We start from the raw sequence: 17329 nt of genomic DNA on the forward strand, positions 1-17329 counted from the left end.
GATGATTGCACTAGAGAGCAATGTGGAATTACTCAAAGCATTTCACACTTTCCCAAATGCCATCTAGCTTACTCTTTTCCTTCTATTCATTTTTTTAGTACGTCATTGTCCATGTGAAACAACTGCACCAGGAATACATACTAACTTGATAAACCAGACTTCCAAACATATTTCATAGTTTGGATAAATATGCATTTAGTTTTCTTGTAAGAATGGCTTAGGCTAAACTCTTATTAATGCTTGTGACTATCTTTGGGGAGGTCTTACAGTGTTCTGGGATTTGGTGTAATAAGTAAAATGTCATTGGTAAAAAGAAAAAATCTAAAAACCTCACCATTTATAAAAATGTTCTCTTCCTTTTGGATCTCATACAGAATATTCTCCAGGACAATGGAGTAGAATTTTGGCAAAACATTCCTCTTCTTATTTTACGTCTCACTTAATATTAAAAATAAGTGCTCTTGAATAGTCTATGGTTTAATTTGGAGGAAATTATTCTTAACATAACAGATGGAAGAGACCTTGGTAGAGGAGAGTCTTTAATGCTACAACTTGCTACAGTGAGTCAAACTTCTGTTTTTTGTTTATTTGTTTTTTGATAAGCAACAAACAAGAAACACAGGCATATCTTATATTCTCTTCACTGTATAGTCAGTTTTGTGCTGATAAGAAGGAGGCTTACTGTAGAAAATAATTTTCAAGAGACTTCCTACTGATTCTGTTTTCATTAAGAACACCCTCTGTGTGTGTGTGTGTGTGTGAGTATGTATGGGTGTGTGCGTATAATTCTTACAAGGATTGAATTTAAGTCATGAATAAGGATTTACTTCATTAATAGAAACTTTAGATATACAAAAGAAATAGATTTAGTTATCTCTTCCTATGGAGGGGCTGAGTTTTAATTTTTTCCTTTTATTTTGTGTAAACTTGACAAACATCAATATTTTCATATAGGAACTAGAATATGGCAATGTATATGAAAAAAGAATATCATGTAAATCTTTAAAAACATACATAAAATTTAATGTAGTAGTAGTACTAACACTCCTCTACTTATGTGTTCCCCTAATAACTTTTTTATCTTCTCTATTTTTCTTGAAGATTTTTGTAAAAACTGGAAAGTGTTCATATAAGATAATTATTAAATCATTTATCTTTAAAATTTTTTGGTATCTTATCTTCCCTGAAATATCTCTTATAATTATGCCTTAGTACTTTCATGATCAGGTTGCCTCCATATCTTTCTGATTTCATTTTCTAAACACCATTTCTAACATAGTAGAGACTGAGGTACATCAGATCCACTCTCATTGATGATAAAAAATAGACTATTATAGAAAATCCAACAGATCAATTTCATTTTGTTTGTTTATTTTCCACTACCAACTTTCTCTCTGAATGCTCTATGACTTGGTTTCATACTAAGATTTTTATACATTTGTTTTTACCTCCTTTTTTGGGCTGATTTTTTAGGCAGTATTGTTACCAATTTTCCTCTGTAGTGTTTGATAAATGAATTTGCATTTTAAACCAGAACTGCTATTTGCTTCCATATCTCTCTACATGGCAAGGAAGTTTTGAAATTCTTCTGGCCTCCTTATTGTGGCAATTGATTTAGTTTGGTTTAACTTACTGATTTTCAGTATTGATGTAGCTCAGCTCTTAAAACAGAATACCAATTCTTGGAATTAGGCAAAGATCTCCTATTTGGAGGACCAATATTAGAAATTCATCACTTTTCTTGTGATCCTTTTGAAAAATAAGATTTATGCAAAGGGTGTAATGTATCAAACTAAAATACATTGAGGTGTTATTGAATCCTGACTGACAGTTTCTTTGTAAGGATAGATTGGGGAATTCCTGGGGCTAAATGAATGTTTTCCTCACTGAAAAGAGAGTAAACAACAAGGATTAGAAGTTCTCAAGACAAACTTTAATTCTTATTACTAAATGCTTTTCAAGATAGTGATTATTTCACTTGAACTTTATAATAACACTTTCAAGTAAGTGAGATGGCTGTCCTGAAATATCAAGGGTGCTTTGAAGTACAGTGAAATGAATTAAAATGCATTGTAGACACCACAATTTCTTTTATTCCTCCAGTGACTTTTTTATTTCATTTTCCAACCTGAGTGAGTAGATGACACATTCATCTTAGAGATAAAACAGTATTTTGTTTTAAGGTTGATAGGACCCTGGATGTGGAAGGGACTATAGTACCAGAGTGTTATGAATCTCACCATGATTTCTTTCTTTCTGAACAATCATTAGAACTTTTAACAGGTTAGAACATCTTACAGCAATACATCAAAATATGAAGAAGAAACATCTTCTAAAATAGTTTTAATTTTTCTCAGTGAAGTGACAATAGCTTCTCATGATATCCTTGTATTTCTTTCTGTTAGATTTGGAGGAGACCAACCTGTATACATCAACATTATCAGAGATCCTGTCAACAGATTTTTATCAAACTACTTTTTCCGTCGATTTGGCGACTGGAGAGGGGAACAGAACCATATGATCCGCACACCAAGCATGAGACAGGAAGAGCGATATCTAGTAAGTAGTTTTACATATAAAATTATATCATGAGCTCTCTACATTCAACTGTAAGCTCATTTATGGTAAAGGCCCTTTTGTCTCTTTCTTTTATAACCAATCATAACACTGGAATAACAATAACAAAAACAACAACTTATATTTATATAGCAATAGCCCTCTGAATTAAAAGTTCATGTTATCTTCCCCACTTTACAGATGAGCAAATTGTAGCTTCAACTCTAATTGTCTTTCCTAATTCACAAAGCAAAGCTAGAGTTCTCCTAGTTCAGTATATATTCCATTATGTCAAGCTGCTTCTCTATCTTAGGAACACATAATAATTGCTTGATGTTGACTGATTTAAAGTGCCTAGTGGAGAAAGGAAGATTCTTTCTTATAATAATAATGGTTTGCCTCACTGGTTGAGGTATTATACCAATGGGGAGTTGAGAGGACCAAGTGATCAGGAACAGGGGCCAAGGTAAATTCTATTGGGAGAGGGCAAATGGCAGGACCTCTCTCCCTAAGATGAACAGGAGAAGGGGTTTGAGGTAAACTCTGAGAGGGAAAGATAATTCCTCTCTCTAAACTTCTCTAGAGGTATCAAACAGACAATATCCATTGAGTCCCTTTTGGAGCAATGGCTAAGGGGATGATATGTCAGTCTCCCCCTGTCAGCAGCAACAAGGGAAGGTATCTGTATCACTCTTGCCAAAAGAGGTATGTGGCAGGCCTTGTCTGGCCTCACCACAGAAGGACTGACCTAAAGCTTACCTAAAAACCATTCTTGTTATTGAATTAGGCCAACCAAAGATCTGACTGTTAACTAAAGGATTTATTGAAAGGATCAGGTAAATGGGTTGAGGAGAAGTGAGTAGAGGTAACCCTGACAAATTATCCCCACAGTAGTTGGTTCAAGGAGCCAATGTCAGTGCCCATGGATGTTTCTGCCCCTTTCCCAATTAACTGCCCTTTTTACAACCTAAATGCTAGTATATCTTGTAGGACTAGTCTTGAAACAGTTCAGAGTAGCAAGGATAAAACAGGAGGACTGGGCTCTGGTAGAGAGAGAGTCCTAGCCAGCACCTCCCTCAGGGTCTGTGATCTTTGTAGCAGGTGGAGGAAACAGTAGAAGGATTTCTGGAGAGTTAACAGCTTCAGGAGTAAAAGCAGGTATCATAGTCTTCACTTGTGGCTTCAGGGGTTCCTTCAGTCACTCAGAAACTGGACCTTTCAGCTCTCAGTCCTGAGACAGAAGACCCAGGGGTCAGAATGTCCCCAGCCCACCATTCTTGTCCCATCAGCCCTTGCTCTTCCAACTGCCATTCCAGTTCTGTCAATCAACTGTGGAATTCCAGAAACCCTCCTTTGCTCCATCCTAGCACTAGCAAAATGCATTTGTTTCAGTTGACCCAGAACATAATTTACCATATTCTAAAAAAAAAAAAGTAGCTTTGGTTTTTCACTTGGATTGTTCACAAGATAAATTTTAAGTTCAAAATCGGGCATAAGTCAACTGTAAGAAATCCTAATATAGGATTTCCATCTTCATGAAAACTTGACTTTCTTATGACTCAAAATTCTAGGCTACAGGATTTGCATTGATGTAAATTTTGGACATAGCTACACCATACAGTATTTACCAGTTCTATAATTTGCCTTGACTCTCACCTTTATAAATCATTTAAAATTAAAAACTATCTGAATGTCTAAAAATTAGATGTTAGTAAAAATGAAGTGGAAAGGCATTGTATACCCTCTTCTAGATCTTACTGGTATATAAGAATGATGAGACTGAAACTTGTTCATTCAGCTAATTGGCACATGATACTATTGAGATGAACATGATAGATCAAATGTCTGTATTTGCTCCTGTACTTAATTAGCAATCATTAGAACCTACCTATTGTTTAAAAGATAAATCATATGAGGGAATATAGCTCCTATCAGTCCAAATATACCATCATTTCTGGAAAAGAAACTAAAGAATGTGTTCTATTAATTGTGAATCATTAAGAGGCATCATCTTTCTATGTGAAAACATTTTTTATAAAAGAAACATTTTTCATTTACCATTTGCATTAAATATGATCTTCAATAATGCTTGAAATGTATATAATATTTTCTACTTTCTAAATATTTAAATACACAATTGATTCTTACAAAAGCCTCCTGGATGAGAGAAATGATCTTTTGTCTATGTGTTGGGCAAGATGGCCATTGACAATTTGTCCAATTCTCAAATTCTGTGATTAAGTGATTTTATATTATAATCACAGAATTACTCTAGTGATCTCTGAATTTTATAGACTAAGAAAGTGGGACTTAAAAATTAAATGATTTGCCCAAAGGCACAAGCTACTTAGTGAAAGAAGCAGCATAACAGCCTTATCTTGCAACTATCTTTGCCTTATATCTAGTCTTTTATCAGGGCAGCAATCTTCCTACTAAATCATTCTTAACCAAGTAAGGATAGAAAACAAGTGAAATGTGCTAAAAAAAAAAGAAGAGACTGAATTTTTCTATGATATTTTAAAAGAAGGATTCGTACCTTTAAAAGTTCCATTGTCTATAATATGTTCTTGGTCACATGTTCAATTTCATTCTCTTTTTTTATATCAAGCAATGAACAACATGATTTATTTCTGAAAAATATTCTTATACACTTGGGACTTTGAGTTAAACACAAATATATACATACTTTTTTTAAAAAGCTTTCAATAAAAAGCTGTATTTTCATAAGGTCTTTAATCAAAATGTTTTGCTAAATTTCTGATTTATCCATGAAATTATGTGAAATTAGAGTAAGGTTGTGGCAGTAGCTATATAAAAACTGAATATTTTGGTATGTCTTATATTTTTAATGTGAATAGACCCAAGTTTGGGGAAGAATTGACTTAATTAGATTTTACATACTGAAGAAAGCTTATTTAACATGACAAAATGTATATTCACATAGGCATAGAATTCATAAGCACAAAAGAAAATAATCATACACATATATTCAGAAACCAATAGAGTTTGGGAAGTTGAATGCCAGAGGAGGCACCCATCAATTGAGGAAAGTTTGAACAAATTATGGTATATTAATGTAATGAAATATTTTTGTGCTCTAATAAATTTTGAAGGGAATGGTTTCAGAGAAACTTGAGAAAACTTATGTGAACTGATAAAAGCAAAGTCAAGAGAACCAGAGCAATTTAAAAATTTATATAATACCTACAACATTGTAAAGACAAACAACTTTGAAATATGTAATAACTTTAGTCAACCACAATGACCAAAGTCTTCAGAAACATGCTAGTTACTTCCTCACAAAGAAGTAATAGACTTAGGTTACATATTAAGAAATCTATTTCTTTTGGACATGATCAATGTAGGAATTGGTTTTGCTTGACTATACAAAGGGTATTTTTTTCCTTTTTCCCCAATAGGAGTGATAGGAGAAAGAGGGGGGAAAATTGGTAATTAAAAAAACTAATTACTTTTTTAAAGAAAGAAAAAATTGAGGCCAATACTATATATTGATTGGTAAAGGAGGGATAGCTAAGTAGCAGAGTGGATAGAGTGCCAGGCTTGGAGAGAGGATGATCTGGGTTCACATCTATCCCCAGATATTTCTTAGCTATGTGACCCTGGGCAAGTCACTTAATCCTAATTACCTAGTCCTTGCCACTCTTCTGTCTTAGAATTAATACAAAGAAAGTAAGGCTTTAAAAAGGGAAGGAAGGATGGAATGTAGCTAAGGGAATAACTTCTCTACATAGTGTGATTTGAGAAGCACAGGAAGGTTCTCTCCTTATGACCTACCAGTATCCACATTTTTATCATTAGAGAGCCATTCTTGCCTCCAGGTTATTTTTACAATGAAAATAGTTTAGCCTCCAAAGTAAAAACTATATTCAGACCCTCATATAACATGAATAAATTTGATAGATTAGCTTACTGGGGGGAAAGAAAATCTGCTTGAGAACCATGGGCACCTGGTTTGGGACAGAGGAAGATAATGAAGGAGGTAAAAAAGGTCCTCAAGATAAACTTTGTCTATTTCACATTTTTGGCCATGCCTGGGTCTGTTGGCAACCCATTTTTCTTATTCAAAGAGGGGTTTGTTTATTTAAAAAAGGAGACAGTGCACTGCTCTTTTGAAAAATAGCTCTGAATTTTACTTTCGTCTCCCCAGTACTAATAAATGCTTGAAAATAAAATTGTCCCCTTTCAGCTCTTGTTCACTCTTTGGCAAGCCTGGGTGGTCAGTTGCTTGACTGAAGAGAGGGTGGTTGTTTGCTTCTCAGTAGGATGTAAGACAGCTGCCAGCTACAACCATTGTACACTAAATCAGCCATTCTTAGAGAAATGTTCAACTCAAACCATGATAGAGGGTGTGACTGTAACTTACTCAAACTGGATTTCTATGGGTTTATTGAATCTGTGCCTTTAGAATGATACTCTGAACAGCTATGCTACAACATATATGTACATATGGAATGGATATATTTCTATGACATTTCATACACTAAACTACTTAGTTTATGCCAATACACAACTTTGCTACTCACTGATTTTAGCCAGTTGCTGGTTCTAAGCCTAAAATAAAACTTTTTAGCATACAGCTGAGAGGGCAGATTTTTTCCAGACCCCATCCTGGTGTAGAAATAGCCTGTTATATTAACATCCTGAGATTTAAAGGATAAAGTATTAAAAGGCATTTAATTGCAATGGTATAGGAAAACTCTTGGGTGAGAAAACCACCCAAAATATATTAGAGAGTATTGGTAGATTAAGTGACTTGGCCAATGTCACACAGCTACTACATGGCAGGAGGAACCCAGGTCTTCTTGGTTTTCTAGCCATTTACTAGAAATAATCTTAAGGATGATCTAGACCAAATGTATCATTTTAAAAATGAAAAAAATGCTAGATGAGCTTAAGTGACTGATCAGACATTGATAAGATCAATAAAAACAGAGATAGGTTCAAAAGTAAGACTGCCTAACTTATGGTTGATTACATTTTCATTATAAATCAGTAGGGTAGTCCAGCTGTATCTGCTCTGTTCAAAATATACCTGGAGTATGGTGTTTAGTTCTCAGTAGCACATTTTAGGTAGAACATTGATAAGGGTGAGAGTCATAGCATATTGTGGGGGCCAGAGAACTCTCTTCTAAGCCAGATGACTTGGATCTAAACCCTACCTCTAATACATGCTGGTTTTATGGGAAAGTCTTAGAGAGGCAACTTTCTAAGACTTGAAGCTGAAGACCTATATTATTATATGTAGTTTTCTCATTTGAGAAATGATGATAATTACAAAACAACTATGTAAGATGTGACTCCAAAGACAAAGATCCCATAAGCCCCATAGAAAGCCATTAAGAGTAGGTTACAATCAGACACTGTGTCATGGTTTAAGTTGAACATTTCTTCACTAAAATGCCTGACTTAGAGTACAACAGATGTCATAGAGAGGTCCAAACCCTGTCCTCTAATGATAAAATCAAGACCATCCAGAGGAGGGCAACCAGGATGGTAAAAAGCCTTGATACATTACCATGTGAAGATCAGTAAAGCTGAAGCTTCATCACACAACCCTTCAAGCCATTCTTTTCTTTGTTTCAATCAATCAAAAAGCATTTATTACTCACCTACAATGTTCCAGGCACTGTGCTAGATACTGATTATACCAAGACTAAAAATGGAATAGTCCCTGACCTCAAGTAGCTTAAATTATTTCAGATAGCCTGCTATGAAAGGAATGGAAAGATTTATCAACACAAAGATATTAACCTCTTTTTATTTCTTATCACTATAGTCAGAGCCATTTGTTTTCAAAGGCTAGATGGAAAGCACATTTAGCTGGCCCATCATACTAAATAAAGGGATTGATTGCCTTGCAGACAGCTAGCAAGTGATATTGTCCCTAATGAAACCTCAGACTAAGCTTCCCAGAGATGAATTTCCTGTTTTGTCCTTTACACTCTGAAATATGGGTTATTTGTTCTTACTATCTCCCTTAAAATTGACCTTAGAAACATGGTGGTTGGTAGGATAGTAAGTCTAGACAATGCCCAATACTTTCCATTTTCAGAGAATTTCAGGGAACTGCCCAATCCTTAGGACATTCCTAGGAAGTGTTATCCCCCTGTTTACTAGTGAAAGAAGAAGGGAAATGGGAAAGAAAAATCACCCAACAGGAAAATTTCTTTCATGATCCACTGTTTAGCTATATATTGTGAAAGATAATGAATATTAAAAGGAAAGTTTTGTAATTTATAGCTCCTTAATTCATAAAGAACTCAATGAATCATGTTGGCCCAGTTGGATCATAGAGAAAGAATGAAAATTAGCCCAAAATGTGCAAGAGTTTTCAGAAAGCTATGCATTTTAATCAACCCCAAAGTCCTGAACTCTGAAAGTCCTCTACTTCTGGAATTTTACATACCAAAAAATGATGTGTGGAAATTTCCACTCTTCCCCAACCAGCTGAGATCTTGTGAATGAAGAAGCCTCAGGCATTGGGAGCCTCTGCACCCAAAAATAATAACAACTGCCACTAAAAAAGAGAGAGAAATATTGGAAGAGTAGGCTTTTTAAGTATTTTAGTAAATGTCTGTGTTTACAAAAATCTTCCTTTAATGGCTCTGTGCCTCCTTCTAGCCTGGCATTGTACCTACAGGTGCAGGGAACTCCTTTCCACTATTACCCTGCCAGAGAAAAGACTTGTACTAAGCTAACTACTTTTTCTGCAGAAGTCCAGCTTCCCACCAGTCAGTCACTCTCCCTTGCTGTGGCAAATGGGGATGATATTTTAGTGCTGGCTAACACATGAAGAGGAGAACACTAAAACCACTAGGCCCACGTCTGTTGAGATCTCAAGTTGCCTAATTAGACCCCATTCCCTTGGGGGTATAGGCCTGAGGAAACCAGTTTTCTCTGTGAGTCTAACAGCCAGGGAAAGGTTTTGATCCATGCTTTTTTGGCATATGTCCTATGTCTATTTACTTGGGAAACCAAACTAACCCAGGTCCTGAGTTGAAGCCTAATACAAGCAAATATACTCTCTCTTCAAATAACAGGGAAGGCATCCTCAAAGAAAATGCCTCCGAGTGCCCAAATTTGCTTACGTAAGCAGGCTGGGAGTTCAGAAGATTAAATAAAAATACAATTTCTAAAAGCTCTCAGCCACTGTGAAATGTGTTTGAAATATCCAGTGGAGTGAAGTGTGTCCAGAATGAGGGTCAGCAACCCCTTTATCCCTACATGTCACTCTCATGGTAAAACAATGAAAGTTGCAGGGTATCACTGAATGCCTCTGGAGGCAGAAGGAAGAGGGAAATTGAATGGAAAGGAAGAGGAGAAATGAGAAAGAAGAGACAGAAAAATCCCTTCCTCCATTGGAGATTGGTAGAGTGCCATTGAATTGACCATTAATGAAGAGGCAGTTCAAAGATATCAGCGCCTCAGGTTAACTCTGGTTTGGGAAAAAATCATGTCATAGTATTAGCCACAGACCTGGAAGGGACCTCAAAGATGTTTTCCTCTGGCTGTGCTTAGATGTCATTGAGCTTCCTGAAGATTGAAAGTATTTTCTACCAACTTTAATGTTTAAGAGAATGACACTGTATTTTTAAAGTGACTTGAAAACTACATGGTTACATAGAAAGAAACATAAAACAGATCAAAGACCTGAAGGAATCTCACTCTGTTATTTATTACCAGTGTGACTGTGGGTAGTTAATTAACTTCTCTAGGTTTCTAATCACCTATAATATTAGAGAGCTAAACTAAATTAGGTCCCTTGTAGCACTCTAAGACAATAAACCTTTGATCCATTGACCATCACCACTGCTCTCACAGAGTATTCTGGTAGATAAAACCCAGGCACATAAGAAGGTGGTCAACCAGAAGACCCTTTCATAATAGACAAATGGGAGTTGTTCAATAATTCAAGAAGTGGTAGAATGAAAAATTAGGGAAACGATCTCCATTCTATAAGGTATCCTCAGTCCTCTCAATTATAAGGGCCCTTAATATACCTTATATATGAAAGAAGTCCCTCCTACAATATCCCCAAGAAGCAATCATCTAGCTTCTGCCCTAAGAAATTCTGTGAAGAGCATTGTACACCCTAACAACAATAATACACAATGATCAACTGTGAATGCCAACTATATTATCAGAAATGCAAAGATCCAAGACAACTAACTCCAAGGGATTCATGATGAAAAGGGGTATCCATTGCTATAGAAGGAACTGAAGGAGTCTGAATGCTAAAATATTTTTCTCTAGTGTAAGCAATGCTTGTCTTCTTTCACAATATGATGAACATAGTAACATGTATTATATTATAACATATGTCTTCTTGGGAAGGAGAGGGGGAGGAGAAAACAGGGATTACAAAATGCTAAAAATGATTAACTAAAAATTGTATTGACATGTTAAAATTTTCAATTAAGAAAAGTTTTTTAAAGAAATTTACCTAGAGCACTTAATGGTTAAATGACTCACCCAGAGTCATAAAACCAGTATGTGTCAGATGTAGGGTTTGAACCTAGGTCTTTCCTGCCTTTAGGCGTAGTCTCTCTCTACTATAATATGCTGCTTTCTTCCCTTATTAAATTCCTACACAAAATGGGGCACTCAAAACTGAATGTAATATTCCAAATATGTCAGAAGTGGGACAACACTCACAGAAATGATCACTTCCAAAATCTTAATCTTCTACAGTGCTAAAAATTTTAATCCCAACCTCTATATTAATTCCACTAATATGATATTCTAAAAAACCGTGAGTATGAATTAACCCAACCACCCACAGTCTTCTAACTAGCATTACCAGTCTATCACTATTGTATCACAACATTGAAACTTTAGGAATTGTTACAATCAGACTCTCTGTGCTCTAGTTTTCAAATATATTAATGTGAGGGAGGAACAGCTAGGTAGCAAAATAGATACAGCACCACACCTAGAGTCAGGAGGATCTGGGTTTAAATTTTACCTTAGACACTTCCTTCCTAGTTGGATGATCCTAGGCAAGTCACTTACTCCTGATTGCCTAGCCCTTGTCACCTTTCTGTTTTAGAATTAATACTAGGACAAAAGGTAAGTGTGATTTTTGTTTGTTTGTTTTTTAAGTGAGGGTGTTGGACTAAACTATTTAAGGTTCATTTCAGTTCTAAGATTATGGTTGTAATCATGGTGCTGACCCTAGACAAGATCTGACTGCTGACCATGGTGCTATTATCCCTTTAAGCATCAGGATGCCTATTTGTAATAGAGAATTCAATACACAATGGAACTATTGAAACCTGTTGATCCGTTGTTGATCAAAAGAAGTTGAAAACTCTAGGATAGAAGTAAAGCCTCTCCCTATCTCAAAAGGCACACATATATAAGAGCCAATGAGGGTGGCCAGCCTATCGTTGGTTACTACCTTTCAAACAAGCCTGACTTCATTGCATCTCAGTATAATGAAATGCTGTACAGTAGGAAATTGTCTCCCTAATTAAACCTTGCAGCAGTTGGTTGTCTGACCCCCATCAGATCATATGTTTGTAGCTGGAATTGACCTTAGATGCCATCAAATCCAAACCCCTCATTTGATAGATGAGGGAACAGACCTGGAGAAGTTAAATGATTATCTAGGTGACACAGTTTATAAATCTGAGGTAAAGCTTATACAGGTCTCCATTCACTATAACACAGTCCTACTCCTGGTATCTGGAGTTGGGTGTAGTGCCCCTTGTCAGGAGAAAGTGTCCCTTTCCCAGAGAAAATATTCCCTGTAGTCTGTGTCCTGAAAACTGGAATTACTCATGAGCCCACCTAGACCCTCTATTTTATTAAGGGCCAGACTGAGTCCAGGCATAATGCTGGGCTTGCTGAAACAACTGGGTATTGGTGATTTTAGGGGAAAGTGGGCTCCTAGGCTATCAGTTGCCAGAACCTTGTCTACCTATAAATAAAGGGACTATTTCTGTGTCCCAATGCCAGTGATCATAATGCTAACAAAGACAACATAAGCTATTTGGGAAGACAAGTTAGAAACTGGCAAGAAAAAAAGAAGAAAGATAAAAACATAATAATAAAAAGGTACAAAGATAGGGTATAGTGTGGATCAGTGAATAGAATGTGATACCTGGAATCAGCAAGAGAGGGATTCGGATTCTGCCTTTGATACTGTAGCAGTTATCACCTTAGACAAGTGACAACTTTTCTAAACCATAATTCCTTCATCTGAAAAATGGGTCCCATGGTGTCTATGAAAAGAGAGAGCTTTTTGTAGAATATATTTGGAAGACTTAGAGTTGGGTCTTTAAGGATGGGTAGGAGTTATATGATGGGGAAACTAAATGGTTCAGTGGTTAGAGCACTGCCTGCTGAACATGGAATTAAGAAGACATGAGTTCATATCTATTTGCTGATACTTACTAGTTGTGTGACTTTAGCCAAGTCACTTAACCTCTGTTTGCCTTAATGTACTGGAGAAGGAAAAGACATACCACTCCAGAATCTTTGCCATGAAAGCACAGGGGTCGTGATGAGTCAGATATGATTGAACAACAAGAACAAGAATTTTTATAGGCCAAGATGAGATGAGGAAGGACTTTCTAAGAAAAGGTAATAATATAAGCAAAATCACAGAAAGTCATGCTAGTGGAGGGAGTAGTCTGGATTGGGAGTAGATCAATTTGGCTGGAGTTAGGATTTGAGAAAATGAGTCATAGGCAGTTTTGAGGCTGTCACCATGGAAGGGAAACAGTACTTTTACTGTGAGCTGAATAGTCAAGTTTTCCTGCTACAAGTCCCTACTTGAAGGTCCCATTAGTAGCATCAATCACCATTTCCAAATCTCAGCCAGGTGCATCTGTGGCCCCAGCCACCTGTCAGCTGAACTCATCTATTGAGTTTATCCCCTCTCTTTTTTCTGAAGAGCTAGCTAGCTTAATAGTTTGCAGCTGTCTTCTCTTACCCCAGCAGCATTTCACTCACACTGCTGTGTGGCTCTTGTTCATCTGAAAGTCCACAAAAATCTCCACTTCATGTTTACACGGAAAGTTTAAAAAATATTCAGATGGCCTTCTGATCCCAGATCTGCTCAGAAACAACAGTATCTCCCCTTATTCCATTGCCTGCTAGAAAAAGAAGAATGTCTCCTTGGTTACAAACAACAGTTACATGAATTTTCATGGCGAGAGTACAATCTGTATTTTTAACAAATAGAAAGCATTTTGACCATAATAAAAAAGTGACATGGCATAATTGATTGAGAACCATTCTCAAAGCAAAAAAGACCTACAGTTCTTGAATCCTCTCTGGCACGTGCTGACTGTGTGACTCTGAGCAAGTCTCTTCCACACACCGCTTTCTCTGCCAGAGTGACAAATACATGGCCCCTGGCCACATGAAGTCCATAACCCAGTGCTGCCGCATTTGGTAAAAATATAACTGGGAAACACCTGATGAAGTAAATAAAAATAAAATAAAATATAGATAACATTAATACATGATTTTCTCAGTTATAAGGGGATCCTTTTGTACCATTTAGTGGTTCCCCTCACTTTGATACCACTCACTGCCCTAGGCAACTCTCAAAGATGATAAATTTCAGAGATAATACCTAATATCCCACTTCTTCATTCAAGTGAAAAGTAGGTTTCAATGAAGTATTAGAAATATTTTATATTATATCACACACACACCCCAACCCAGATATCAGCATTTTGGTGCCATAATTGGTAAGAATGTTTTACATGTTGACTCACAAGTACTGGGGTAAATCTATAGTATGCAAGATAAAACAATGATTTGATAGTATACATTTAAAAGCTACCTTTAAGCATTACTGCCTTGAGCCAATGATATAGACTATGAACTCTCAGATAAATAAAAGAATTATCTTCAGGATGTTTTTCATTATCTATTTCTGAAAAGATAATCATGATATTAGAGTATATTACTATATCACAAAGATTTAGACTGAAGATTTATTTTTTTAAAACCTTTACTGTCTGTTTTGGAATTAATACTATGTATTGTTTCTAAAACAGAAAGCAGTAAGAGCTAGGCAATGGGAGTTAAGTGACATGCCCAGGGTCACAAAGCTAGGCAGTGGCTGAGGTCAGATGTCAACCAAGGATGTCTCATCTCCAGGCTTGACTCTCAATCCACTGAGCTACCTACCTACCCCATAGGCTGTAGATTTATCTCCCTTAAATTAAAGATATATTATGATAGGAATAAAAAAAATTTTAAACTTAAAGCACACTTAACCATACGTATGGAGTTAATTATCTAAAGAGTTTATAGGAAATAGGGAGGGAACCTTTTTGGAAAATGAAAATTCCACCCAATTTTCTACTTTGTTTTGTTTTCCCATTCATGTGCTTCTTAGTGGAGCTGGAGAAAGTCATCCAACCTTATTAACTTATTTTTGTTGTTCAATTTCTGTCTGTTATTCAGTTGTTTTTTTTCTATTATGTCTGACTCTTCCTGACCCCATTTGGAGTTTTCTTGGCAAGGATACTGGAGTGATTTGTCATATCCTTCTGCAGCTCATTTTATAGATGAGGAAACTGAGGGGAAAAGGGTTAAATGACATGCCCAGAGTCACTCAGCTAATACATTTGAAACTAGATTTTGAACTCAGTTCCTCCTTATTCTAGGCCCTTTACTCTACCCATTGTGCAACCTAGGTGCCCCTGCTAACTTGATCCACTATAAATTTATGTTGTTAATGTTATCAAGCCTCTCTCTATTTCAACACAATCCTTTTATTCTTCCTTAATTGACTCCCATTGGCATTTACTTAACAGAGATTGTTCCAAACCTCTTTTTTTCCACTTCTCAACTTACCATACTGCCTTTTTCTCTTGTCTACTAGCAGGATCACCTTCATATTTTACTGAAAAACAAAAAAGAGAGGCACTTTATCAAAAGTTCTGTCTTCTCATCTCTGCCATTTCTCAATATCTATAATATCACTCCCATTTTCTAAAAAGGAGACTCCTTTCACCCAAAACAACTCTTCTACTTATATTCTTTAGCCCATCTCTCCAGGCAGATTTGCCTCCACAATCTCCTCCCCTATCTCCAACATTTCCCTGTCTCCTGGCATAGGTTTCCCCTTTCTTAAAAAACAATTTTTTTTTTATCAGACCCTACCACTAAAGGTATGATTCCACATCTCTCCTGATTTTTACTGCCAAACTCCTTGAAAAAAATCTGTTTTTTATTCTACCAGTTTTCTAACTTATTTTTAAACCCTTACATTCATCATAGAATCAATACCATTTATTGGTTTCAAGGCAGAAGAGCACTAAGGGTTAGGCAACGGGGCTAAATGATTTGTTCATAATCACATAGCTAAGAAATATCTAAAGTGAAATTTGAACCCAGGACCTCTCAAAGTCTGGGTTTCTCAATCCACTGAGTCACTTGGGTATTTCCTTTCTCACTTATTTTTAACCCTTGCAATCTTGACTTTCAATCTCACCACACAAATGAAACTCCTCTCTCACCAATTTTCTCTTAAATGACCAGACAGATACACTTTTCCCAATCCTGGGTATTCATTACCTTTCTGGGATTTGAGGAGATACTCAAAGCAGGGGGCCCAATTATGGGACTGTGGTGTTAGTCCAAATGAGAGGTGTTGAACTAGCTTGGGGTCTGCTTAAGAAGAGATTAGGGGATAGATGTGAGAGAGGTTCTGAAAATGGACTCTACAAAACTGGATTATTACTATTGATTAAAATTTGACCTCATATATTTATAAGTGTGTGACACTGGGAAAGTCACTTAACTGTTTCCTCAACTATAAAATGGGAATGATAATTGTATCTACCTCCTAGGATTGTTTTGAGGATCATATTAGGTAATATTTGTAAAACTCTTAGTATAGCCACTATTGTAGTAACTTAATCAATTCTTATTTCTTTCCTTTCTTCTTTTCCTCCTGTCTTCTTTCCTTTATTCCTCCCTTTCTTCTTCTATTCTTTCTTTTTCTTCCTTCCTTTTCTTTTTTCTCCCCTATTTCTCTTTCCTTCTTTCCTTCATTTCTCTCTTCCTTCTTTCCTCCTTTTCTACCTTAATTCCTTCCCTCTCTTTTCTCATTTCTTTTTTCTTTTTTCCTTCTTTTTTCCTTCTTTCCTTCTTTTTTTTCTTTCTTTCTTTCTTTCTTTCTTTCTTTCTTTCTTTCTTTCTTTCTTTCTTTCTTTCTTTCTTTCTTTCTTTCTTTCTTTCTTTCTTTCTTTCTTTCTTTCTTTCTTTCTTTCTTTCTTTCTTTCTTTCTTTCTTCCTTCCTTCCTTCCTTTCTTCCTTCCTTCCTTCCAGAAAATCCATCTTTTTAAATTCAAATATGACCTCCTATAATTACGAGCTTGATTGACTGTGAGCAAGTCACCTAAACTTCTTTGCCTCAGTTTCCTCATCTGTCAAATTAGACAGAGAAGGAAATGGCAAATCATTCCAAACATCTGCAAAGAAAACCCCAAATGAGGTTACAGAGACACTGAAAAATGACTGAACATACAAAGAAAATAAAAAATTGGCATAATGCCCAGCACATAGTAGGTAATGAACAAGTACTTGCTTGCTTGCTTAATTGACTGATTATTTAGATGCTCATGTGCAATAAGCAGTTTAGGAACCCTAAACTTTGCCTTGTACATACTTTAGCATTTTCAGTTATTTCCTCTCTACTCCTGTTTTTTGCAGTAGTATAAGACTTGTTAAAGTCTGCATGACCTCTAAATGTGCCTGAAAGTTGCTTTTCAAGGATACT

General features: G+C 36.0%; 1 protein-coding gene across 1 annotated transcript in view; it reads left to right on the forward strand.

The window, feature by feature from the left end:
- The window catches only part of UST (uronyl 2-sulfotransferase), a 396229-nt gene that overhangs the window by 272832 nt on the left and 106068 nt on the right, over window positions 1-17329 (forward strand). Inside the window, exon 5 of the mRNA XM_001370770.4 lies at window positions 2406-2559. Coding sequence (XP_001370807.1) covers window positions 2406-2559 — 154 coding nt within the window. The remainder of the gene's footprint in view (window positions 1-2405; window positions 2560-17329) is intronic.

Source organism: Monodelphis domestica, chromosome 2 (assembly GCF_027887165.1).
Source record: "Monodelphis domestica isolate mMonDom1 chromosome 2, mMonDom1.pri, whole genome shotgun sequence".
Lineage (NCBI taxonomy): Eukaryota > Metazoa > Chordata > Mammalia > Didelphimorphia > Didelphidae > Monodelphis > Monodelphis domestica.